The sequence below is a fragment of the Trachinotus anak genome, unplaced genomic scaffold, assembly GCF_046630095.1.
Source record: "Trachinotus anak isolate AG129_WGS33_773 ecotype Australia unplaced genomic scaffold, CSIRO_AGI_Tana_v1 ptg000003l, whole genome shotgun sequence".
Classification (NCBI taxonomy): domain Eukaryota; kingdom Metazoa; phylum Chordata; class Actinopteri; order Carangiformes; family Carangidae; genus Trachinotus; species Trachinotus anak.
The window spans coordinates 6641536-6668156 of NW_027273854.1; the positions used below are offsets into that span (position 1 = coordinate 6641536).

A 26621-nucleotide genomic window follows, 5' to 3' on the forward strand; every position below is an offset into this window, starting at 1 on the left:
TGTTCATCCTTTGACGGTACATTTCTGAGCATTGAAAGGAACTGTTTGACATCTTGGGAAATACACTTATCATACACAAATCTTTTTGCTTAGCTTAGGAAACAGGGGGAAACAGCTAGCCTCAATCTGTCCACAGGTAACATAATGTGCCTCCCATCCAAGCTATAGCTCACTAATTAACACTTTATATCTTGTTTCTTCAAATAAACATAAAGTGTGAAAACAAAAATTTGCTGTTTTACAGGTGTTTATGTGCCGGACTATTTCTTGGCCACAGCCAGTAACTTCCTGCAGTCTTGACTGGTTGCCTGGCAACTGCTCAGAGCCAAGAAATAGTTCGGTGCACAACCTCCTGTAAATCGACGAACTGTCATTTTTACACTTCGGTTTTTGAGCGGATTGAACAGACAAAAATAAGTGAGCTTTAGAGGTGCTACTAGGCAGATTTTATCAGACTGTGACACTCCAGAGCCAGGCAAGCTGCTTCCCTGTTTCCAGCCCTTATGCTAAGCTAAGCTAACCAGCTCTAACTCACTGACGGAAAGTGAATAAGCGCATTTCCCAAAATGTCAAACTTTTACAAACTATGCTGTTATCAAATAACATGCAATCATGGTGTTACATATTACAGGCACATATGACAAATATTTAACAAATAGTTCAAAGCTATAAGACCAGTCTGTTATGTGCGATTTGCAAGATGATGCGTATCACAAACTGTGGCGATAGAATTCAGGAGGAAAACAACCAGGAGTGAGAGCTCCTCCGCTACAGACAGACTGAAGCAGCCAGACAAGCATTTACTCCCAGTGGTCAGGAGGCTCATTATCCCCAGTGAAGCTCTCATGCAGTAGTTAGAGGAGAAGTGAACTCTCATCCCGCGATAATGAGCCTGGCATGCCACTAGAGACTTCGGCATGAAGCTGGCCAACTTGGAGCGAGGCAGCCACCCTGTTGCTCTGCAGCTGACTGGGGGAAATGAGCGGAGCCTCTGATGGCGTCCTGAATGGGCTGTTAGGTGTCTTCTGCCAGGCATCGCTGCTTCCACTGCTCTCCGCGGAGCAGGATCACCTGACTTTCAACGCACACGCAAGACTTTATCTTTCAGGCCTCTCTCTGGCTCAGTCGAGTCGGCAGTTGAATCTTGAAGTTTGTAAGAAGTAACTTCTAAATTGTTCTTTTTGTTTATAATCCATCTGACTCCCCAGGTATTTGTTATTTGTCAGCTACATTTTTTTGTACAATGGCAGCCCTTAAAAAGGATCTTTAGACAGGAACAAGCAAGTGACGCTGATCACAGCATCGGCCTCATTTACCTTCTGTTTGGTATGTTTTCATTTCTCTGTTTTGGTTTTAGTTACAGCATGTTCAGTATTTTCCTTTTGGACCCGTGGCTTTACTACAGCTTTGATCCTAATGCTTCTCTTTTTGCTTGTTTTGTCTGAGTGAAAAATGTATTTTTTGCACTTGAATACAACAGCAAATTCAGGTAACACTGACAGGGGGTTATTCTTCTCTTTTTTTGTGGTTCAAGCTTCTGTTTCCCCAGATATTTTGTGTTTATTATAAGTCATTCACAAAACAAAACGAAAATAATGAAAACTTAAATGTTTTTAGTCTATTTTGTTAAATGTTAAAAAGATCATTCAGACATGTTGATTGATGATATCAAAGAGTATTTTCTGTACCGCTCTTTGTCAGTATGCAACGTATTTTTAATATGATTCAGTCTTTTCTTTATGAGTGAGACTTGATCACAATAGTACAAATATAATGACTGATAAATGAGAAGAGAAGAGACACATTTCTAAAATAGCCATTTTGACAAAAATAACAAAAATGTCCAAAAGTTTCTCCTCACATTCTTTTCAACAACAGCTTTAAGTTTGAAGCCTTTTCCGGTGGCTATTTCCAGCTATAGAGGAGTCAGATATTATGAAGTCTTTCTTTGTCAGAATAATAAGCAGACACACCTGCAGGTATATCAGTGACCGAGTACTTCAGCAAAGTTCAGCTGTCTCCAGAGGGAATCTTTTCCCGTCTCAGAGAGCTGCCTCTCTATGTGAGACTGACCAATAGATCGTGGTTCATGTGACAATGAAATTTATTAGGGCACTGAAGAGAAAAATACGCATACCATCTCGAACATCTGAAACATCATCAGAGGTTGAGCCCTAATCTGCTTATAGGACACCATGACACAGAAGACAGAAACGGAAGTTCTGCCCTGCTCTCGCCATATGAGCAAGATTTGAAAAGCTCCTCTTTCTCATGACAAGAAATGTCACTTGATCTCAAACCCTCTCAGCTGGGCGCTTAACTAATCAGATTTGGTTCAGCTTCTTTCTGCTTTGAGGGGATGTTTCTAAAAGACACTCAATTTTACACGCTCAGCTTCAAAAGACTGTCTCAACCATAGAAAGCTATCACTGATAAATCTGGAAATGCTTAGGACCATTGTGAGCTGCCAGTCCATCTAGTGATTGGTTTGCACCAGACAAAAAAAAAAAAAAAAATGTATGCATTTTTCTCTGTTGCATAGTTTGAACTCGGTTTCCAGAAGACATCTTGAGAAATGGGCCACTGTGACAGCAGTGACTTCATTGAAGACGAACTGTGTTTCTAAATGTATATGTAACAGCTTGAGCAAAACTGAAACTTACTAACAAAACATGTCAGGGCAATAATAATCTCCGGAAAGCCAGTTTTCTGTAAAGTAGTGACCTTGAAGCTCCTACTACTGTATCACATATTTTTCATCTGCAGGAAATCTCAGAGTAATATCCTGCAGCTGTCGTATCAGGTCATGAAATACTTTGCACAGTACAGTCTGCTATCAGGTCTGTCTCACTCATGGTCATCCTGCCTATTTTTTTCTGTTACCATGACAACATTTCTCTGCACTCCTCTGCCTCTTGATTGTGTGGAAAATGAGCGAGAAGACAAAGGGAAAAATGTCAGACGCTGGTGAGAAGCAGAGATTGAACACAGACGAACAGTTAGGACTGACTGTCCTACTTTGTCTACAAAATTACTTAAAGGCTCGGCTTGATGTATTTGAGACGTTGCCTTTCTCTCCAGTTTTAGTCTTGGAGTCTTTGCAGCTATGTATAGTCATGGAGAAGTGTGTTGCTCCATGTTACAAGCCAATCTTTCACTGTCATCCTACATTAATAAAACAGGTCTGGTTTTAAAGGTTGATTTGAAGCCCTTCAAATTTCATACAGACTAGTTAGGTCTCTTTTTCCCAGTATCCTCTAGTACTTCTTATAACTAGGACAAAGGAAACATGAAAACAAGCACACTGGCTATTCACCAGGGCCCACACTGGGTCCAAAAGCCCGAAGTGAAACCTTACAGCTTTTTGACCCAGTAAGACTTCATCAACAGTGAAGGTCTGGACCCTTTTTTATCAAGCATCTCAAAATATTTCCAGGAATCACACTGAGACTAAACTAGGACTAAAAACACAAAAACTCAATTCAGAATCACAATGTTTCTCAAGACTTGTCAAAAGCATTTACTCTCCTTGCAAGCAGCTTGGTGTATCATTTGGTGTGTGTTTGCCTCATGAGTTAAAAGGGAAGGAGTCTTTCTGATGGCGGCTTCATATCCTTAATAACTACCATAGTCCATGTGGACATTTAAGGTGGCCCTTCAGATTAGATTTTGAAGATATTAAAACCTGTGTTGTTTTACGTCCATGTTTACGAGCTTGCAGTCTTCTTCAGTTCACCTTTCAAATGAGAGGTTAAACGTTTTCAACTACCTCAAGCAAGTCTGGTTGCCTTCATTAGGCTCTGAGAGACATGGAACACATGTGCAATGATATAAACAAAGTAATGACCCCCTTGTAGAAACATTGCTCCATAGGGAAGCCAGCGGTCAAAAACTCCACAGGGCACCTTTAAAATAAATGTAACCAAGTTGAGAAAATATACCACAAGTTTAATCAGTCCAAAGCAGGAAGATCGCTCTCCTTTTCTCTGGCTTGAAAACACAGCGTACCGCCATATATTAAAACAATGCCTGGTTCATCCAGTATCAAGAGAATCTGGAGATGAAAAGAAACCATGGAGTTGAGAAAGTCAAATCAGAAGGTCATGTACATTTGTTTGTGTGTCTCACTTTGAAGCGGAAAGCTTCAAGCCATGCCGGCATGAATAACTCATACAGCTGTGAGCAGAGGCCATAACACTGGGGGACACATGACAAAAGACTGTCTGCATGACACCTATTGCTTTATACTGGTCTCACCATTTTTCAGAGAATATCTGTTGAAATAAAGCTACAAACATTTTACTGCTGCAACTTAAACCTCACAAAACCCTCAAATATGGGGACGATTCTCATCAGAAAATGACTGAAATGTTCCATTTGTCACAGATTTAAGAAATCACAGTATTTCATCTGATGATCAAAATAATGCCACATGAAGGTAAAGTAGTTTCTATAACTAAACAGCTCTTTGTCATGAAGGGTCCTCCTAACAACCTCTTCAAACACTGCAATAATAAAGCATGATGCAGCGATGAACACTGATATTTCAGCATCGGAAAGGTCAGCATGCTGACAGCAAGTATTCCCCAGAGAAATTGTTTCTGCTATTAGAAAAAAAAAAACCTCATATGTTCTCATAACATCATGGTACCACATATACTCTACAATACACACGACATACAAACTTCATTTCAGAAGAAAAAACATTGGTAAAAGCTGCTGTTCTCAAAGTAATAGACTGCAGAAAATTACAAGAATTCTCTTTTTTTTTAACACAGGTAAGGATCCTGTATGTACAGTACAAAATCACATGACTATTAATCATTACTTGGGTTGAGGGCTTGTGTAAAAGGTTATTTCTGGAGTCCAGTGAAATGTTGTATTAGTCTGTACAGCACGCTCTTGAAATATGAGTCCCTTCAACCTGCTCAGCACAGTGATGTTAAAATGACAGCACAAGTAATTGCTTAAAAAGAACAGATAAATATAGAGCCCTTATGAGCAGGAGTAGACTAGACTGGGCTAAAAAAAAAAAAAAAAAAAAAGAAAGGACACGGAGCAGACAGATGTAACAGAAACAATTGTAAGTGTAAATCAAAACTTTTGTCACAGAAAAGTATGAATATACATCTTTTCCCACCTTTAAGATTACTGAAGGAACATTAAAACCACGTCAGTATGTTGTCACCGAGCTGTTGACACTGGGTGTAAATGCTAATGTGATTTACCACACATTTCTTTTACAGTTTTGACTGTACCATATTCTAACTGACAGACTCTTGACACCTTATAGTTAAAGCTTAATCCCAGAGCTTGAGACCACCGGCTCTAACAATATAATAGAGAGAAAACACCTAATTTTAAACCATCTTTAAGACGTTTATATCAACCTCTTAGAAATGTCTACATACAAATTCAAGGGGGCTTATTTTAATACTTCAGGCCAGTAAGACCATATATAAAAAAAAGTTATTCTAAGACACTGATGTCACGGTTTCCGTGCAGGTGGTTGTGTGGATTTCAAAGCAGACCCCCCTCCAGCGTGCTGGAGCAACAGACCAGTCCTTATGTATGGTTTCAGCCCTGAGCCAATCCATGTGACACTTGCATTACTCAAACGTAACACAAAGGGATTTCATTAAAACTCCCCACTGTGGAAGTATTTAATTAGGTTCTTTCTCTTCTACCCACCTGCTCCCACCCAAGGAATGGCACAGAATGATTTGCACCGCAAAACTTTTGGCAAAGAGTCATGCAGTTGTCATCCGGCATCCCTGTTGCACAAAGTATTGAAATTTATGCTTGTACATATTTGATCATTGTTGTCTTGGAGCAATCCTGCAGAAATGTCACTTCTTCTTGCTTCAAAAACATGACCTTAACAGACACAATTTTACAATGTCGTTCTTGTATTTATTCATTTAGTCATCTATAATGTGAAATTTGAAATGTCAAACTCGGTACACACACATACACACACAACAGAAAACACTAATAGAACAATAGATACCGCATACAACAGACTCAAAACAAACTAATTAACACCTAAGCTTCAGCAATTACTTAGAATATCCTCAGAGGCTTTATCAGGACATAATAAAGACTCTGTTTTAGCTTTGCTCATATGAGATCTTTTTCGTGGAGAGTTTCTGGATTTCATCTATGGGCAGAGTTGGAAATAAAATAAAAGATAATTGGGACTTCTTTTTAACTCTGCTTTTTGTTGTTTTTGTGTAAGGCGTATAAAAATATCATCCACATAATGAAGCTGTAAAAAACAATGCATAACATTATAGAAATATAAAAGCTGTGACAACACCAATGTTTCACACGGTGTCACTTACACTGACCAACCCCATGGCGAGAATACCAACTGGTGGAGGGTATAAACAGCAACAAATCTATGACATGTTTGTTTCACTTGGCAGTCATCTTTACAATAGGACATTTAAATGAAATGCCACCATCTGGAGATTATGCGGTCTTAATAAAGCTGCTGTGGTTTCACTTTAAAAGAATGTTAAAGTTTCTCCCTTAGGGACCGAGTGCACTATTTATAGGGAACTTTAAAGATGCACAAAGACGAGACAAGCAAAACCTCCCCTGACAGCCAATTGTAAATAAAACTTGCCTCTCACGGCTAAGATGATTCAACATCAAACAAAAAGAGTGAGATTTCTCAAGTGGCATGATGGTAAGCCTCCTTTCATTAATCATAATTTTAGATGAAAAGGTTTCTCTAAAAATAAGTTGCCAGCTAGCTGTTGTCAGATCAATGCTTGTCAAGGCCCCTTCATCATCTGCTGCTGTTTGTAAATGATCAGTAATCAATAGCTGATGGTCAGCACGGGGTCTGTTGCACGAAATGAACACTGGAATAAAGTGATGAGTCTCGGGTTAATCAAACTTCAGATCGCACAAAATATGTAAAAGTAATAATGTTCAGGTTGGTTTTTAATTATTTCTTGGACAAATGAGAGTTTGTGTTTTTGGGTTGTTGCAGCAGTTGGCGCAGTATGTGTCTTTTATACGAACCAGGCTGACAACAAAGCTGAGAATACTTTTAAATTACATTTTGTTTTTGGCCACCAGTGGGAATTTTTAATTGCTCTCTGTCCACACAGCAGTACTAAGTAATGTTATTTTGTGCTTATATTGTGTATATTTGATATGACCCTTGATGAAATCTCGACAGTGCTGTTTTCATGATGGAGTGGATGAGACTCTGAATGATTGTTTGCACTTTTGTGTTACAACTGTGTGGGAGAGGTGATAATAACAGAGGCCAGGAGGGTTACAGCTCTAATAAAAACTGCTGCACATATTCGCATTTTATTCACTTGTATAAAGTGAAAACTTGTGAGATTTAACTGTTCCTTGTGTCAAACAAAATTTTTTTGAAATGATGCTATTACAAAATATCAAAATCATTATCTTTCCTAATTTCTGATACATTTTTTTTGTTTTTGAGATATCTTTGTCTTCAATGAGACATTTTTAATTGAAGTTGATGAAACATCAAAGGTCGAGGGCTGATGAAAATCACCAGAGAGGATGGTCATAGAGAAGCCAAGAGTTTTTGAGATATTTTACTTACCAAAGAAGGGCTCTGGTATGGGAAGACATCAACATCAGTTTCCTTAAACCAAAACAGGTATTAACACACAAAACATACACTACAAGATGTAACAGGACAGCTTTATGGCTTGTTACTCGTGTGCACAAAGTTAAATTGACAGTGAAAACCTCAGCGTTTGTTCATGTTTTACTCAGATGTGAAGACACTGCTACTGTAAACTGATGTTTAAAAGTATCACTAATAACTTGGATGTAGCCTCTGTTGTTGGTATCTGTATTAAAAATCTCACACTTGACTTTAGACTCCAATCCTGCCTTTGAATTGTGGTGGTGAGGTGATTTGGACCTTTACAGACGATTTGAAGACTCAACATAATAAATGGCTGTGAGGGTTGTAATTAGAGCTATTGCACCAAGCTCTCCCTCTCTCTCTCATTGGTTCTCCTTCTCTCTCTCTCCCCCATGATTCACTCACTATTCGGGGTCCCTTCTACTTTGTGTTGTCTTTCTCCTACTCTCTCTCTCTCTGTCTGTGACGGGCTCTGTGGAGGGAAGCAGCCTCAGAGGTGTCTGTGACACCCTCCGACACAGCCAAGGGCAGCGCCACAGTGATGATACCACTCTCCAACTATTTACAGTAGTGTGCCCTTTGGAAATAGGCTGAACTGCCTTCGCACAACAATTTAATAATATTTGTTTTTTTTTTTTCAAGGAGAGAAAAGTGCAGAGCTCTGGGGTTTTACGCATGGAAGTTGGAATCAGCCTCACTACCTTTACGCATGGCTGTGTCGCGTCTCTTCGGAAGATGCTGCCCGGCTTGTGAGAGCGCGTCAGGGCGTCAAGAGCGGAGTAAAAAGTGAGCAACGATGCGGGGCACTGAGCTGCTGCTCGGTTACTTTCTGGTGAAAGTTATGGTGTGCGACGCGGAGGGCGAGCCGGGTCAGAGCGTCGACGACTTCATGATAGTAACCGGGTTCAACGACTCGAAGGAAAGGGAGAGCGCTGTAACAGAGAGCCCGCACACGGAGGACAAGTGCCGCGGCTACTACGACGTGATGGGCCAGTGGGACCCGCCGTTCGTGTGCAGGACGGGCAGCTACCTGTACTGCTGCGGCACCTGTGGCTTCCGGTTCTGCTGCGCGTTTAAAAGCTCCAGGCTGGACCAGACCACCTGTAAGAACTACGACACCCCGCCGTGGATGATGACAGGCAAACCCCCGCCGAAAGTGGACGTGGCGCTGGACACCGCCAAGGATAAAACAAACCTCATTGTGTATGTCATATGCGGGGTCGTGGCCATAATGGCACTGATAGGAATTTTCACCAAGCTCGGTTTGGAAAAGACGCATCGTCCGCACAGAGAAAACATGTCAAGGTAGGTTGTTTTTTCCACTGACAATTACTTTGGAGTGTCACTATAATAATGACAGCAACATAAAATTAAAAGGCAACAAGTTATTCTGTCAATAAAACTGCGTGAACCTATAAAATAAAGTTCAGCTGCGCTTTAAATAAGCCTACATTTTTAAAAGTCATCAGCTGCGGTATTTGGATAGGGGAGAGGGGATTCAGTGGGAACACATAGTTTAACTGCTGATTTTCTCTTAGAAACATGGTTGGGGAAACTCAGCCTGCTCAGTTATGTATCCTGTCTGCACAACAGTAAGTCACACACACATTTTTGTGTGTTGAGTTGCTGACTGAAGTGTATTCATGATGTCCATTGCATTGTCCTTGACCTGCAGCTTATAGTCTGAAACTGACAATTGCCAGTGATGTTGTGACATGTGCTACAAATGTTGAACAAAAGAAGGTGAACATAGTTATCACAAAAAATGGATTAATTCTCTTTGGGCTTGGCTAAAAATATGTCAATTTATTTTCAGCATGTTACAATTGAGCACAGGGTCATTTCTCCTTTTGCACAGATTTGGAGAAATCATGACTGTTTTTTTTATCTCCAAATTGTTAACTATCTGCAAGATGTATGTAAACAGCGTACTTTTGTCATATATACACCAATCAGACTGATTAGTGTATGTCAAACACACACACACACACAAACACACACACACACACTCCATCAATCCCAAACACACTTCACACATTCACACATACACACAAAGAGGCTTATTATGCTCTTGTGGTCCACTCAGGAGAGCGAAAAATGAAACATGTCTGCACCGAGGAGACATCGTGCTGTCTCTGTGCAGGACAGTACAGGCTGTACACTTGTACACTGTCCTTTGGATGAGTTGGATTCTGAAGGAGCATATCGGACTTTTAATACAGGCAATGTTACTTGAATGTGAGCTGACACCTGTGACAAAAGTTAAGCACTAAATACCTGGAAGGTGCTGAACTTGTGCCATAAAGTTACAGAGCTCAGTTTGAAATAGACACATCCTGACATAGTGTACACTGTGAGTAGCTCATAATTAACTAAAGTCCTGATATGTATTATTGTAAGAAACCTAAAAATGAAAGAAAAACAATGATGGTTCAATCACTGCTTGACAACAGTGGACATTTTTGAACTGCAGGTAGTTTTCCATGTATTTGACAAAATTACACACCAGGTGTCAAGTGTCAGGAAACATGGCTGTTTTTCTGTGACTTTTCCGTGACCTTCCCACAGTGCCCACAGTCGATCAGTACACTCACACATCACTGTTGGGTGAGTGTAGTTACAGGTATGATGCAGCACACTTTTGATCAGCCCCACCACACCCGACAGTGAAGCTAAATGTGGGCAGAGCTGAGCTGACTGAAACCTTAGAGTAGCATTAATGAGGAGTGCCACTACAGGTTGCGTTATGCTCGATCATGACTGGTTCAAATGTGTTGTCAGACGATGAGTAGTTGGTCTGAACGGAGTTGCAATAGCATTTAAATGTGGGGAATAATGGCACCCATTTTCAGACAGTCTCTCCTGGAAGACATTTGTAACGTTGCACTTGATTGTCCACAAGAAATGTGACAGTAATAGCTGCGTCAGGTGCTAGAGGGAGAAGTTCAAACCCTAGCTTCTTTCTCACCTCTGCACTGCTGGGTTTTCATGACATGAGGTGGGTGTGAATGTTGTGAAATGTATGTGTGTGTGTGTGAGGGAGGGGTTGGATACAGTTGTAAGTGTTCTGTGGGTCTGAGGGGAGCTTTGTGAAGTTTGAGAAAATAACCCTGATGATGTCATGTGACTCTGACACCAGAGACACCGATTTGTGTGAAACCAACAGTTAAACTTGTTTTCTGTTTACTATCCTTCCCCAACCTCTATCAAGCAGGTTTAGTTAGGTGCAACGGGCAGATAACAAAATGCTCATAAAAACAATAATCTTAACATAATCTGTCATTTAGAAGAACTTGGTATTAAAACCTGCCGTGCACTGCTGCCCTGCACAGAATCTGTGATTATTTTTTACTGAAAATTGTCCACTCTGAGGTTTTTCTTCATCTTTGCAGGGCTCTCGCACACGTGATCCGCCACCCAGCTTCAGAACATACGGACGACATTGGACTTGGCCAGCACTATGAGAACATACAAACCAGAGTCACAGTTAACAGTCTCCGTAAGTACTCTGACGTCAGCAGCACACAGCAAGCTACACACACCTCTACACACGTTCACATGACAGAGTGGTTTTAGTTTGAACAACCTTGTCTGTACCATCGCTGGCTGCTGCCATCTGCTTTCACTAACCATTACCTGCTGCTCCACTGCAATTTAAATCTACAATCACAAATTCCCAGATTTTTTTTTTTTTTTAGAAATATAAACCTAATATTGTCCTTGCATTTCTGCTTGCCTATCCTGAAATAGCTCGAGAACCGGAAGTGGGGGCAGGAAAAAAAAACAAAAAAACATCCAAAATCCTGCGGGCTGGTAAAGCAATTAGTCATGCCCTCAGCAATCACTTAACATACACACTAATTACCACCGGCAACCTAGCTAACAAGCTTTTTTTCTTAGCCAGTACTTATACACATTATATCTCACTCTCATTCTCTCAGTCATCAGCACCAACGCCTACACACACCCACGCAGACACACACAGACAGAACAGAGTTCTCATTAAAGCTAACCTGCTTACTGCCTTGACAGCTACAGTCAATTAAGAGCTCTCAGCCTCTCTCCCGCATTTCACATTAAAAAAAGGTTTTGCAGTCAAGCAGCAATTTTGTGGCTATATTCTTAATTTATAAAAAAGTTTAAAAAATTTCTTTGGCTTAAGTGAGCATATGTTGTTTTTTTTTCATATAACTAATTAAAATTTTAAATAAAAACAAAAAAAAAGTCTCCTCGTACGTAAGTCAAATCATGATGTATTTAATGAAATTACTCCACCTCCCGTACACACAGAAGGAAGCAAATAGAACTAAATGAATGACAATCTTCCTTCATGCAGATGCTTCTCAGGATAAATGTGGGGGATTATGTTGTGCTATGGGCGGCCAGCAGTTTGCATGTTCTCATTACGGGCGAAGAGTGCAGCAGGTGATTTCACTGATGAGTTTGGACGGTTTGCTAATAAGTCAAAACACCTGGTGTAATCTGTGGCTGGAATGAAAACCAGCCTGTTCTTGGCACACGCAGCGGAGGATTGCTTTATCTCACATTATCTCATAGCCAGGCTTTAGTTAAGCAAATATTTTAGCATTTTCAATAGGCGGTCCATGCTGCTAATGAATTGAAATGAATCAACTCAAATACATATGTTTATTAAAGAAAATCAAGGCCATAAGACTGAGAAAGTTGTAGGTGAATAAATGATTTATTCTTCAAACCAAGCTCCTGAGCCAAACATTCTCCACAAGGTTTAGATGCAAAAATAGATGAAAGTCTTACAAGCACCACTGATCTATAACCCTGACTTGTCCTCAAACAATAATTCTTAATGAGAAAAATACTGGAGTAGCAACCTAGGGAATGTAGAATATATCACTTGCGTATCGAAATGTCATGTTGTCTGTTAATGACAGGACACCTGCACTGACATTCTTCTGTGTGCTGTTTAACTTGTTGCTTAATATGGTTTGCTTATGCTTTTAACATGACTGCAACAAGGCTTTTGTGCTTCATGTCACCTTGCAAATATGTATTTGCATTTGCATTTTAGTATCCCATGATATTTACTATAAATCTTTCTGAAGTGAGAAATTCAGTCCAATCCCAACCCTTTAAAATTGGAGAGGTTTTCTATTTAAAGAGCTTAATATCTGTCTTTTTTTTTTTTTTTGCTAAAAAACAGGTGAAGTGAGGTGTCAGCACTGACATGATAATAATTAATCATGCTAAAATCAGAGCCCTCTTTTTCTTACCTTGCCTCCTCACAGAATAATTATCAGTTCATTAAAAACCAGCCAACACAGGTTGACAGGTAGGACTGAAAGTGAGGAAATATAAACAGATTTCTTTAGTGCAGTATGTACAGTACAATATTTTTAAATCAGTTGTAGTATGACATGTACAGCAACACAATTCAATAAAACAATGCACTGATGAATATACTTGCTTATTGCACATTAGGAATAATTTTTTCACTGTTATTCTGCCTGTATGGTGAGAAGAGCAATACTTTGGGGGGCAGTGCTTGAACACAGCTTTTAGAAAACAGTAACCATGCTAAACATGTTGCAGTGAGCACACTTACATTACACAAACTGTAAGTGGACACAGCGAAAAAACCCATGTTCTGATTTAAAATCCAATTTTCTCTGCTATTCCCTGGAGTAAGGGAAAGAAAATTATCAATGATGTGAGATACCACAATATTATTGTAAAACAAGTAAAGTCGCTACACCTATTTAAAGGTTATGCCACTTTTGAGAAAAAAGTAAAAACTGAATTGATTTGAAAATATGCAAGTTGTCTCACCTCACCTGCCTCCTCCTTTGAGTCAGGAAATAACACTACACCCGGTGATAACTGTGTCAGGTTTTAGTTTGAGCCTGTAATAATCTGGAAAAGTACTACAAACGACAGAAAGCTTCCTCTCCAGTCCACAGCAATATAAAGACAAGCTTGCAATGATATATGCACAGCATACTAGTTTACATACTTGCAAAGAAATGTCACATTTACAACATAGAGCAAATTTAAAATAAGCAAAACTTGTATTGTACGAATGTAAGAAATTACGTGATTAAAATACATGTATTTAACAATGGCACATGCATTTACCTTAGTCATATAGTGTAGACTCTAAGGTGTATTACTGGGGTAAGAGCTGCACGTCAGAGGATTCGTTTTGTATGATGAATATCTCCTTGATGATGGGTTGAGAGTAGGTTTCTTTTTAATTTTCTGACCTTGGACATGGAGATCCAGGGCACAGTGTGCTGGCTGCTCTGTCTTACGGGTAGGTAAGGGAATTATTCTGTGTAACTGAGCTGGCAACAGCACAGGGACGGCTGTTGTTTTCTTGACAGCAATCCTTACAAGGGTACAAGAGGTGAGGTGATATATATATTTTTTTATTTTTTTTTGCCACTTGTGTCCGTCCTGTATTTGTCCTCTCCAGCTGTGCTTTCCAGTGGCTGGTGTGACTATGCCACAGCTATAATAGTCGCTGTTTATTACAGACACTGCTGCAAAGCAGTGATTGAAACGCTCCAGAGGGAGCCCCTGTTCCCCATCCGTTGCCTGTCAGAGATAACAAAAATCTGTTGGACTGGGCTATGAGCTCTCATTCTCCTCAAGACACCAGTAATACAGATTTTGTGAGCTGGGTCTCTTTGGCTACCAGCACTATCATGTTCATGTCCTGCTGGCCGTGTGCGCACATGGGGCAATTGTGAAGTGTGGCCTCTTTTTACTCCAGGCAGTCAGCCAGAGAGAACAAAGTCTCCGCTCACTGCCAGCACTCCACTGGTGCATGACAGTCCATTTCCTCAGTGCCAGATAGAAATGTATTTCAGCTGCATTACCTGTGACGGCAGCTGAGAAATCGCTACCAAATGTAGAGTCTACCTATGGTTCTATTTTCCACCTGCTATATACTGCACTTTGAACTGTACACTGACGCCTCAAGCCTTGAAGGAGAACATTACAAAGTTACAAATACAGAGAGTTTAAAATATTTGGATGGAGACACATGAGTCCTATTGCTTTCACTCACACTAGTTTGTAAAATGAGAATGTGACTATGGGACAGTTTGTTAATCTTAAATTATCACCACATTGACAACAGGGATACCATGCAGCCATCAGCCAGTGAAACATGTAGCGACATATCCTCTTTAAAGATTTTCAATTTAGGAAATCACTCTCAATCATCTTCAATGAATGGAAAAAATGTGAGATGAAAAAAAAAAAAAAAAATTATTTGGAGGATGCTGGCTTTTCATTTAAAAATCTGAATTGCAACTTCCCCCTGGTCGTACACTTTGAATAGTGCATCCAGTGTCTTTACTCTTAAATTCAACTGATTCACCTTGAATAGCAAAATGAAAATAGTTTGGATAGAGTTGTTCCAGAGCAGCGTGGGCACAAGATTCTGAACCTACTATAGAGGTACCCAGTCAGCTAGGAACCAAAGTTGGAGGTATAATGATTCAGGGCATTATGAGTCAGGGTTTATCTGTCAATCTGATCTAATCTGAACTGTTTTGAAGGGAAGGCCAAGTGATGCCTCTGGGATACAGATACTGAGACAGTTGGCTAAATATGAATTTTTAACTTTGGATTTTGCAACTGAAAAAACACAGATGTGCAACAGTGGTGTGAAAAATGTAGAGGTGCACCACATTAGATTTTATTCTTCTTATTGTCTTATTAGATACTTAACATACTTTACCTGATTAGTTCAATTCCCTTTGGGAAAATAAATACCTGCCACTGGTCAGGAAATTTGTTTGGTCTTTGAAATCAACGGCAACTTTTAAAAGTACTCTAAACAGGCATCAAAGAGGCATTGTTCTCTGTCAGATATGGTATTTCAGTTGCTTAAATCTGACCACTGAGTTATGTTTTAGGTAGTCAACTGTAAACATAACCGACACACACACACATACAGTACAAATGTATTCATTCTTGCTACATAATTTAAAACAGCATGAATAACTCTATTTAACTTACTCTGTGCTCTGAAAGTTGCTTAGTCATGTTTTTATCATTTGAGAAATATAGCCAAGGTCACGTCTTTTATTTCAGCCACAGATCTGGAGATACCCTCCCATGCTTTTATTTCCTCCCGCCTCCACTGCTGAAACTCCCTATATACCTGTCTCAGAAATCAATTCACCACCTATTAGGTCAAAACGCTGCAGCTCGGCGCCTAACTCACAAAATATATCACGTTTTTAGCATCCTTGCATTGGCTGCCTGTTTACCTTATGACTAATTTAAAAATTATTTTAATTACTCTTAAAGCCCGGGGTGGGCTGACCCCTCCTTATATACCTGAGATTTCATCCCCCTATGAGCCAAGACGCAGCCTGACATCCTCTGCTAGTGCATCGCTGGACATTCAAAGGTCTAGGTTGCTGTCTGGGCACCTAGACTTTGGAACAACCTGTCAGAGGAGTCATTTCCCCATTTATTTCATTTTGATTTATTTCAATTTTATATTGACTTTTGTGAATCACTTTGTTACTTGTATTGAAACGTGTTATTATTATTATTATTATTATTGTTCTAATCTTATAAAAATGACATCACCCTCAAAATAAACTATTTTATCTTCTTCTGATTTACAAGTGCATAGTTTTATACATCATATCATTTTTTAAGACATAAACATATGAAAGTTTGTACACAGAGTACATTATTTTTACCTAATAAATAATAAGTTTAATTATTTGGCTGAATTATAAAAACAGGTTTGATCAGATAATTTACACATCGACTTAGCTCGACTCTAAACTGGTGATGTAGATATAGTTTTGGATGTTAAGAGTTTCAGAAGTCGGACAGAAACGGCCAGATATTGATGTGGAGAGAATAGAATATTTTCATCACTGACTTGAAAGTAGGCTGCCTGTAAATAAGAGCGCCCTTCTCCTTGTACCATTTATTTCAGGGCATACAGATCCCAAAATACTCCCTTAAATCTTTTATGAGTTCCAGGGAGGTGTCTGTGTCTGGAGTGTTAACTCGCTTATTTCCCGCAACAACCATGGAGTCTTTAACCTTACAAGTCTCCAGAAGTGGCCTACTTTCTCCCAGCAGCTGACATGAAAGCTCTGACTTTGACAACAGTATAAGCACAAATGAAACTCAGTCAACATAAAGTCAGACAAACATTAAAGAGGGAGATAAACAGCTATGTACATCAGCACATCAGCTTAAATTGAGTTTAGCATCCTGGAAATAGCAGAGTTGCACCAGATGTTAACAAAAGCACTGCCACCATTTATTAACTGTAGTGAAATCTATTCCCGTCTTCAACTATAGTGTCCATATGTCTAGAGGACATTTGAGATACTGGAGACGTCCAGACACCTTGAAAAATTTATGTTTTTTACAAATATTGGCATATAAAACAGATTCAAAAGCACTTGGTGTATATTGATTAATATTTACCTCCACTGGCTTCTGCCTTTAAGGGGATACCCTGTCTCCGACCTTGACTGGAGTATCAGATAAGCGCAATAGTGCTCAGATGGTATAGATTACAAAGCAGCTGCTGCTAAGGAGGGCATAAAACTCCATGGGACTAAATCTGATCTAAGTCTTTTCTTGTTTGTGTTGTTTTTAACAGACACGTATACCCCAGACGTCCTAGAAAACAGTATTAATAGGGTAATACTGTGGTTAGATAAATTAAAAAAGGAAGGGAATTCAGTGTATTCTATGGAAGCAGAGGATCTAATTTGACTTTCAATCTTAAACAAGATCACACTGAATGAGAGCCTGTGTGCGTGGCCCACTTGCAATGAAAGGTATGAAACTGAAACAGGTCAACAAGCTCAGAAAGGAACCAAGGTAACACAGATACAGTAGATTCGATGCAGACGTTTGCTTTCAGGTTTGGGAGAATTTGATTATTTTTGGTAGTAACACAGCCAAATGTCTTCACCTACAACTATGACACAACATGCAGAAAACAATTATATGACATGGTCAGCAACTATCCTGCTGCACACGTGTTAAACCTCATGAACCAGTTTCTTTCAGAGATTTAAAAGGATTTAACGAGGTTTTATGAACACCACTTCATCACTGAGATTAATAAGGTATCTGTACATGTGAAAGTGCTGTGCTGTCTTTCTTAACGACTACAGTTTTTAATAAGGCTTTCAATAAAACTGGGTAACACAGGGGCTTGTTATAAAGGAACCCATATTGTGAGGAGAACACAGTGGCACCATCAATCTTTGGCCACCTTAAGTGACCTCCAAATCTGATCTTCCTCATTACACCACCCACTCGTTGAGGTGTGGTGAAGTGAAAGAACTGTCGAAGCTGTCCTCTGCATCATTTCATGAGACAGCATTGATAATTTGAGACTTTCCAAATTAATTAGCACAGGAATAAAATTTCTTGCTGACCAGTGGGGAATAAGAGCCTAATTAACCCATTTTCTGCATTAATGATCTGTTTTTATCAAGACACATTCTAGAACAAGGACTAGAGGACTCCCCACATTTTAAAGTCTATAAACTTAAACCATTAACAACGGCAGTGAGAGGTTGATGCCAGCGATGACAACAGTGGGTTAATACTGGCACCGCCTCTGAGCCACTATCCTTTAAAGGAGACCTTTTGTATCATGGCAAATAACAGATTCACAGCCCATGACGTTTAAAAATGACCATCACTGTGTTTCTTTGACAGGTCAAACATGTTGGTATCTACCAGTCAAAGGTTTTAAAACACCCCCAATTTTCCAGTTTTTATTGATATTTCAGCTGTTTAAGTCCACTAAATAACATTAAATGGTAGAAAAGTGCGTGGTAAATTGCTAAAGGTGAATTTTAGTCCACCAAAAACTGAAAAAAATTAGGTTTAATATAAAATAGGACTCTTTCAGGGATAAAGAAATTAGTCATTTTACAGCTTTCTTGCATCAATGGAAGTAAATGAAGTCTGTACTGTTTGTACAGGTGGACAATACTGTGTGCATGTATGTATATGTGTGTGTGTGTATATATATATATATATATATATATATATATATATATATATATATATATATATATATATATATATATATATATATATATATATATATATATATACACACACATATTTTACTATAACATAGTAAACATAGGGAGGGCACGAGGGGGCCTTCACAGTCACCAGATCTCAGCCCTGTTGAACAGCTACAGGAGTTCAAGATGGGAGATTTTGGATCAACAAGTTAAACAGTGCTCTGCACCACCATCATCAAATCACCAAATGAGGAAATAATTTTTAGAAGAATGGTGCTGATCCCTCCAGAGACGTGTAGAATCAATGCTAGGGCGCATTGAAGCTGTTCTGGTGGCACATGGTGACCCAACAACTTCCCAAGGCAACTCCTTTTCTGTGTGTGTGTGTGTGTGTGTGTGTGTGTGTGTGCGTGCGTGCGTGTGTATACATATGTATATGTGTAGGTGTAGTGTATATATATATACAGCACATGAAGCAGTCTTTAAACTACTGCCTGTGAATTAGTACGTTCTACTAATCTCCTCCAATCTAAACGTGGAGAAGACACTCTGAACATCTGTTTGCTCTGTCATGCCAGTAGGCAGGGGGCCAGTCTATTTGCTGTGCACCCCTTAATTTACCAGATGTCTACTGTAGGATTAGCGCAGTTTTACAAAGAGCAGTCATGACTCTCCAGCTGGGTCCCCACAAAAAGCCTACTTAAGGGAAAGTGACACTACCAAGTCAGAGAAACCATTATTGTATATTCACATTCATCCATCAAACTGGTTTATATGCTGGGAACTCAACACTATGTAAGAGTCATTTAGAGGAAACCAAGCCAGTTTAAATAAATCATAAAAATAACAACATAATCAACAAAATAATATTATAATAAAAAAATAATACATAAAAATAATAACAATAATAATACATTTGCACATACAATGATTACAGGTATGTGTTGAAGGTGTAACTTTTTTGATCCCTAAAACGTAAAAAACAAAAAACATGCTGACATGCTCGCACTTAATGGCAGTGTATGAATTTCTGCATTAATGACTTGTGTTTTCCCTCCTTTAGATAGCAACCAGATGAACAACGTGGTTCAAACATCAACTTTAATAACTCAGCCTTACCCGGCTGTGGGACAGATCACCAGCCCCTATGAGCAACAGAAGCCTGTCAAGGATCTCAACAAGTACGCCACGCTCAAGGCTGTGGGTAAGAAGCTGTTTACAGTGAGCCATAATGGTGAGACAGCGGTTAGCATTTATCATTGGATCTGATTAGGTAGCTCATTACATCCTCTATAAATAAAACTTGAATAATTAATCAGGGTTTTTTTAATAAAGTGAAATGGAAACAATAGAATCTGTAATCTGAGTAAACGTGGGGACAAGTTTACAAGTTTTTTAGCTTCCGAGGCCAAAAATCCATCTCCAAAGCTTCATGAAACATTTTTATGGAATCCCAGTAAAATTAAACGTGGTTCATTTAGTGTTAAATATGGTTTATCTCAACAGAACACAAAAAAACATGGTATTAACATTTTCTGCCAGCTGCAGTTGTTAGTAAACATCACTGCTCTCTCTTAAGTAAGCAATAAATTTTATAAGTCAACATGGCTAACTGTTTTTCACTCTCTTATTTCTTATCTTTCAGATTCCTGTATATACACCACACATGCTGATAGAAATGTTCTTTGAAAAATTCAAGTGTTTTTCTTTAAATAGAAACCTAGCTGGTTTGAATCTCCATCACATGTCTGGCCAACAGAAATCCTTGTCAGTTAATCCATACTCCATCAATGCCAACAGAGAGGGGAACTGAAAGTTTATTTATGGAAGCAAGTTTGTTGTTCTCGTCATGTGCTAATTTTGGAAAGTCTGCAGCCAGTCAGCGCCTGGACAAGCAGCACTTCAAACAAGAAATTACAGCAAATACCAAAATAGTAGCACTAAGCAAGGTGGTGCTATGATTCTTCATATCTTTTTGATTTTTTACATCCTGAAAAAAATGTTTAGCTTTTATCTTTCTGCAAATCATTCAATCAAACGGATACTGCAGTGCAAAATAAGAAGGTTACTCCTCATATGTGCATTAGTGTTTAGTCAGGATGCTGCTGATATTAAAATAATGACAACTGAAAAGGTGATGACTGACGTGACCACTCTACCACACTAACCAAATAAACAGGTTCATGCACATCCAGTAATATACCACTAAAGTCTACATATACATAAGCAAATCAGAATTAAAGCCTCACCAGTGTTAGAATTTCTTTGCAGTATATTCAAAGTTGACTTCATTAATAAAAATAGATTTCAGTCATATCTGAAGAAATTGATTTCCCACTACTTTTCTTATTGATTCCTGCTGCAAAATGTTAATTCTGTTTTGACCGCTGCTCCCTAATGCTCCTAATATGAGCAGATAAAATTAAAAAAAATCTGAATAAATAAGAGAAATGAGCAGCATCAAAGTGTGCAGTGAAAGTATTTGCGGATCAGTATTTGATGCTACTCAGCAGAGTGAAACAGGAGTCTTTTTATAGATTCTCCTTGAATCAATTAGCTGTGTTTGACAGACCTGGCCACAGAAGGGATGACAGCTATCAGCATGCGTGTAGTAGGTCCAATCACATTAAACAGATCGCTCTCTTTGTGATTCACTCGAGCAGCTGAAGCTTCTCCACTGCTGATCCACTGAAGTACCGTCAAACAAACTGATCATTAGGGACAATAAAAATAGAGCAAATCTTAGCTAATGAGACTGGGGACAGGAGACAATCAGGAGCAATCAAAACACAAATGAGTTGGAGCGCGGCGATGGGAAGCAACTATACTGTACACTGTGAGTCATATGAGCCTCTGTGGTACTAATGTATGTGTTAATCTAGCTGCACTGATGGAGGGGTTGACTGAAGTAGCTGCTGTAAAGTATATGCTGCTCAACCCCACATAACTTTTCTCCATCCATGTACCATGAAGTGTAATCCAGAGCACAGACACAGGTTATCTAGGAGACATTCAATTAAAAAAGAGTCTGAAATGTTAGTGTACAATGATAAAGGGTAACTCTGAAGTGTGTCTCAGGCTCAATTAGCGCTGACGTGAATGCTGTTTTCGCACATTGCATCGACCAAAAAAAAAAAAAAAAAAAAATCACACCACAGTGACTGTTAGGAGAAAATTACAGCAGATGATTATGGCAAGACAAATGCCAAGATATACCGTGCTGTGGTCTACTGACACGTGTCTAAGCTTTACTGAGCTCCCAGTGTTGTACAGAAACGTTTTCATATATGGGAATATCAGCAAATATCAACACACACGCACACACGCACGCATGAACACACACACACACGCACATTCACACGCACGCACGCACGCACGCACACACGCGCACACACACACACACACACACACACACTGTATTTACTAAATCTTAATTGGTACAACTTTAATTTCACCTAATGGCTGATGGGAAGGCATAATATGAAAATATTTTAATACTTGTGAAAAACATTTTCTGATGTTACCGCGACTTAGTAAACACTGTTGGCATTTTGCAGCACATTACTACGTATTAATATAATGACCATCAGTTCACAATGAATAACTGGTAATGTCCTGTTGTAATTTCATTAATATTGATGTCTCATTCATGGGCAAATATGGGCCTTAATTTCCATTGACATTACCCAGCCATTTAAAGCATTAATATTATAATACTGATTTTAATTTAAAGTACCAGACTTAGCAAGTTATATCTTGTGCTCAACTTTTTAATTTAAGTAATTTTCTGCTTAAATACAATTAATCATTGGAGAAATGATGGGAATATACCCATTTGTCAGGATTGTAATGCAAACAGCAAATCAGAAATATTTTTTGTGTGACTTCATGGAAATGCAATGTAAGATGTACACAGTAAATTCCTATTTTAATGAAGTTACTATGATGATAGCTGGTAATTAGGTTAAGTTAGCTGACTCTATCTCTCTCTTTGCTTTGTTAGCCAGTTTTTAGCAGCCTCTGTACTCAGGATACAATGCAATGACTAACGAAGGGAAAAATGACCAAAAATAAAAAATATATCATGTTGTTTATTTGTGCATTTGTTAGCAGAGAAAGCAAATGACAGCTTCTACAGCAACCGTCGGCAAGTGATGGAGATGACAACCAAGGGCAGCCTTCCCATGGAAGCTGTGGAAATGGAGCCAGAGCTGAGTAATCCTTACAGCCCACCAAGACAGCTGTCTACAAAGCAGAATGGACACAAGTACAAAAGCCCCAAGAGCCACAGCTCCCAGACGCTCTGCTACGGCTCCAGCACTGCTGCAAGCCCCGGGGTGCTAAGGTCCTGGGAGGGCAAGGAGACGTTGGGACTCCGACAGAGCCACGGCCCAAAGAAACTCTGCATCATAGAGAAGGAGCTGCACACCACTCGCTACATGCTCCCACAACCATACTTTGTCACCAACAGCAAGACAGAGGTGACAGTATGAGGGATTGTCTAAACACTGGGCTTAAAATGAGCCTGCATTTAAGAACGACAGTAACTGCTGACCGAGGGTGCTTTTGTAAGAAAGCACCATAGACTCCTGTATGTGCGGTTGTGCATGTAATGGGCAGCATTTAAGATGCCACCTTAAGGTGAAGTGTGCTGGAACAGGACTCGGCATCAATCACCGTGCCTCAGGACGGCACAGCGGTGAATATATTGTCATCAATATTCATATAATCCAAGTGCTTAAACACAAAAGCTAAATAAATCATATATATCAGTGATGAGACATTTGACACATACAGGACAGTTGTCAGTATTCACTAAGATATCAAAGGATCTGGAAATTAGAGCATCTGATGTAACTCTTATTAACTCAACAGTGTCTAAATGAGAAAAACTTTCTTATTTACTGTATTTAATCAAGGTCGAGTAGTCTGAGGTTAATTGGGTATTGATGAAATGCTTTACCGGACAATTTATAGATGCTGTTTGAAAAAGGCTGGCACTGCTAACATGATGAAGAGCAGAAATGAATGCACTACTGAAATAAGTGCAGTGCTTTTGGTTTGCCTGTCTGAGGCTGATAAATTTGAGAAAACTGCCTGAATAAATTGAACCAATACAAACTCTCATTATTTTACTCATTTATTTAAAATGTAAAAATCCAGTAGTATGTTACTGTAGTGACTCTTAATGCGTAAGAAAACAGTTATATGACCTTATTTTTTTAATATAATTTTCAATTTAATTTTCCTCTACAAATGAATCACACCCTAAGCTATACTGTGCTCTCAATATGAGCCCTCCAAAAGATTGATTACATTGGTATTGTAGTTAAGAATGCCTACGAAGTCCAACAAATTTAAATCATGCCCCGTTTAGATAGCCATCACTACCACTTACCTAATTAAGAACTATTTTTGATTTAATAAAAAGTGTCTGAGACATAAAATTGTCCAAAAGTAAGTTATTCAGGTTCATTTCCAAAATGCTGTACATTCTTTCTGGGGACAAATCACAAGCTAAGTTTATCAGTCAGTATTTTTAAAATATAGACTGTTGAGTCTGTGAAAGCGTTAACTGTTGACTTAAGATCCATTTAAATTTTGTGGATGTAATGTCACTTTAGATGTCTCATTTTGAAGGAAAACAGCATTCAAACCACATCACTGCCAACAGACATCTTACTGATACATGTTTCTATGATAACTAGGAGAAGTAGCTGCAGATTGTTGAACCAGTGTTGTATTGATGTAATAGTGCCTCTCATCAGTACCAGCATGTGTGTGATTATCCTAGAATTTACTGTAGATGAAGCCCCAGGATTAGTATGGTGATTGGTCCATTATGCCTCCAACAAACGTCATTTGCGGTGTAAAATGGTGGCTCATCTGTGTGTGTAATTTAATCTATAATCTAATTTTAATCCCAAATTTCACATTCAAGGAATGTATCTGGTCTGAACAACCTAAATGCAAGTGGCAACAGTTGATAAGATCAGTGTTGGATGTTATCAGTTAATGAACTTTTGTCAGGATGAATATAAAGATGCTGTAAGACAAAATTAAACTTTTGTTTTTTTGTTGAATAATCAACCTACTAAACTACAATATTTACCTACTGTTTTGGTTAAGTACTAAAAAGCTACAGTGAAATGTTTCATGTCAGCTGGGAAACTTTGGTTAACACCTTTTATCCCAGCTGATGTACCAATACTGAGACCGAACTAAAACACAACACCAGGACTGTGGAATTCATGCCACACTTGGCAAAAACTTTTTAGTAACCAGGGTTTTCAGGAGCAGCTGATCATTTGTCGCACTGACTTCCCAGCCAAGCAATATAAAAGGACGCTCACGTCTGCCTGCGACTCTTACTCATGCGGTTGATTATTTCAAGCAGCCGAGGACAAGGCTACACTCATAGCTGAGTGGGAAGTGGGAATTGCTAGTATAAAGGTGTATTCATGTCTTCTCAAGTCCAGTTCTTACAAAACAAAAAAATATAACAAGGGCAGAAATGTTGCAGACTGTTGTCTTTGGGTAGCTGTGACAACTGTGCGCACTATACTAAATACAAAATATGTATATCTAGTGCTCCAAACTGTCCTTTCACCATATTAATAAACTGTTTTAGTGTTTATTTCACAATTATATGAAATCTCTCATTCAAACACATCTGAGACTTTTTTTTTATTTATGCAAACAATATTGTATAGTCACTTATCACTTGTTTTGTGAATGCAGATTGTTTTATTGAAATCACTATAAATAAGCTACAGTACACCATATTTACACATGAAGATCTAGTGTAATAATAACGTGTATAATATGTGTTTGCATTGCAACATTAAGTAACGGAGCAGCAATGTTATATTTGGGTAAAGTTTACTGGAAAGCCCCGATGATCACAGGTCTAATAGAGTTTCTTTGTATCACTGTTGGCTCACTATCTGATTACCTAATTGCTCTAATGAATGTTATTATGTGTCTTTCTGTACATTACAAATTTACTTTGGATTAAGATCCCCTGTTAAATATATTTACAGCCTCTGTGTTTGATGGTTCACAACCTCCATTACTGCTGAAAAATTACTGAGCTGAGCATTTATACGTTTTCCACACATTGTTTGTGCTGTTAAATATTCATCCCCATGTTACTAGTGTTCTGCAAAAACCTTGAATCTCTTTTGCCAAACTGAATTTCACTGTGGTAATTTGAAATCGTTTCAGTGCAGAACTGGAGAAGTCCAAGGTTCATGAAACATTTTCTTAATGTGGAAAACCTCTTTTCTGGTGAAACAAGGTTTATGTGTGTGTGTGTGTGTGTGTGTGTGTGCATATGCCAACAACTTCACCTTATTTTCATCTATTAGACATACCATCCAAGTGTAGCCCACCATGAACAAAGGAAATGGTAATTGGTATTGAGCAGCTGTAGCACAGTGTTTGTGGACTTCATTAAACATTCCAACTGACAGGTAAAAATGTCAGTAAAGCTACTACAGCTTTAAGCGTTTTGTCATTGGTTGATTCAACCGATCCAACCTTTCTATTTACCTAAAAAAAGGAGAAACCTGTGGCTGATAATAAGAACGTGCACAGCTCTGTTGTTGTTGTTCTTCCTTTCTCAACTATGATTCGAGCTGGTTCTACTGGCTGCCCCCTCAACACCACACCAGATGGTATCATAACAACATGGAAGAGTGCAGCCAGAGGACATAATATACTACAGTTTATGGTACTTTCTGTTTTAGTGTGCTCCAGCTATAAGAAAGTGAAATTTCATTAAACTGTCAACATTAAAATTATTTTTAACAACTGTCTATTTTCCAGACTTTTTTTAAAGCTACGCCCTTATTTGTCCATGACAGTTATGATTATATAACTTGACCCAGTTAATGTGGTGCTTTTAAGTCCTGTGAAACCACATGTCTCAGTAGGTAATTTAT

General features: G+C 38.8%; 2 protein-coding genes across 8 annotated transcripts in view; one reads left to right on the plus strand and one right to left on the minus strand.

Moving 5' to 3' along the window:
- Nucleotides 1-26621, minus strand: part of mrtfbb (myocardin related transcription factor Bb) — a 76213-nt gene that overhangs the window by 34283 nt on the left and 15309 nt on the right. For 3 of the 6 annotated variants that reach the window (XM_071470287.1, XM_071470329.1, XM_071470305.1), the window contains one exon: nt 7598-7639. The exons of 2 other annotated variants lie outside the window; for them this stretch is intronic. The gene's annotated coding sequence lies outside the window, so the exon portion shown is untranslated. Of the gene's footprint in view, nt 1-7597; nt 7640-8349; nt 8366-26621 lie in introns of those variants that run through there. One more of the 6 variants, XM_071470320.1, reaches the window with a different exon arrangement.
- On the plus strand, nt 8032-26492 carry shisa9b (shisa family member 9b). 2 transcript variants are annotated; one of them, XM_071470386.1, is made up of 4 exons: nt 8032-8953; nt 11041-11147; nt 19739-19879; nt 22789-26492. In XM_071470386.1, the coding sequence occupies exons 1-4, from the start codon at nt 8445-8447 to the stop codon at nt 23166-23168; spliced, it is 1137 nt and encodes a 378-aa protein (XP_071326487.1). In that variant the 5' UTR covers nt 8032-8444; the 3' UTR covers nt 23169-26492. The 2 variants fall into 2 exon arrangements, with proteins under 2 accessions (XP_071326487.1, XP_071326481.1); XM_071470380.1 differs by having other exon boundaries at nt 8037-8953; nt 22786-26492.

What these genes read in the sequence shown, in the direction of transcription:
- shisa9b (XM_071470380.1), top strand. Translation starts at nt 8,445, where the DNA reads ATGCGGGGCACTGAGCTGCTGCTCGGTTACTTTCTGGTGAAAGTTATG. An exon ending in AGTCACAGTTAACAGTCTCC is followed by an intron (nt 11,148 to 19,738) that starts GTAAGTACTCTG and finishes TCCCTCCTTTAG; the next exon opens with ATAGCAACCAGATGAACAAC. An exon ending in CGCCACGCTCAAGGCTGTGG is followed by an intron (nt 19,880 to 22,785) that starts GTAAGAAGCTGT and finishes TGCATTTGTTAG; the next exon opens with CAGAGAAAGCAAATGACAGC.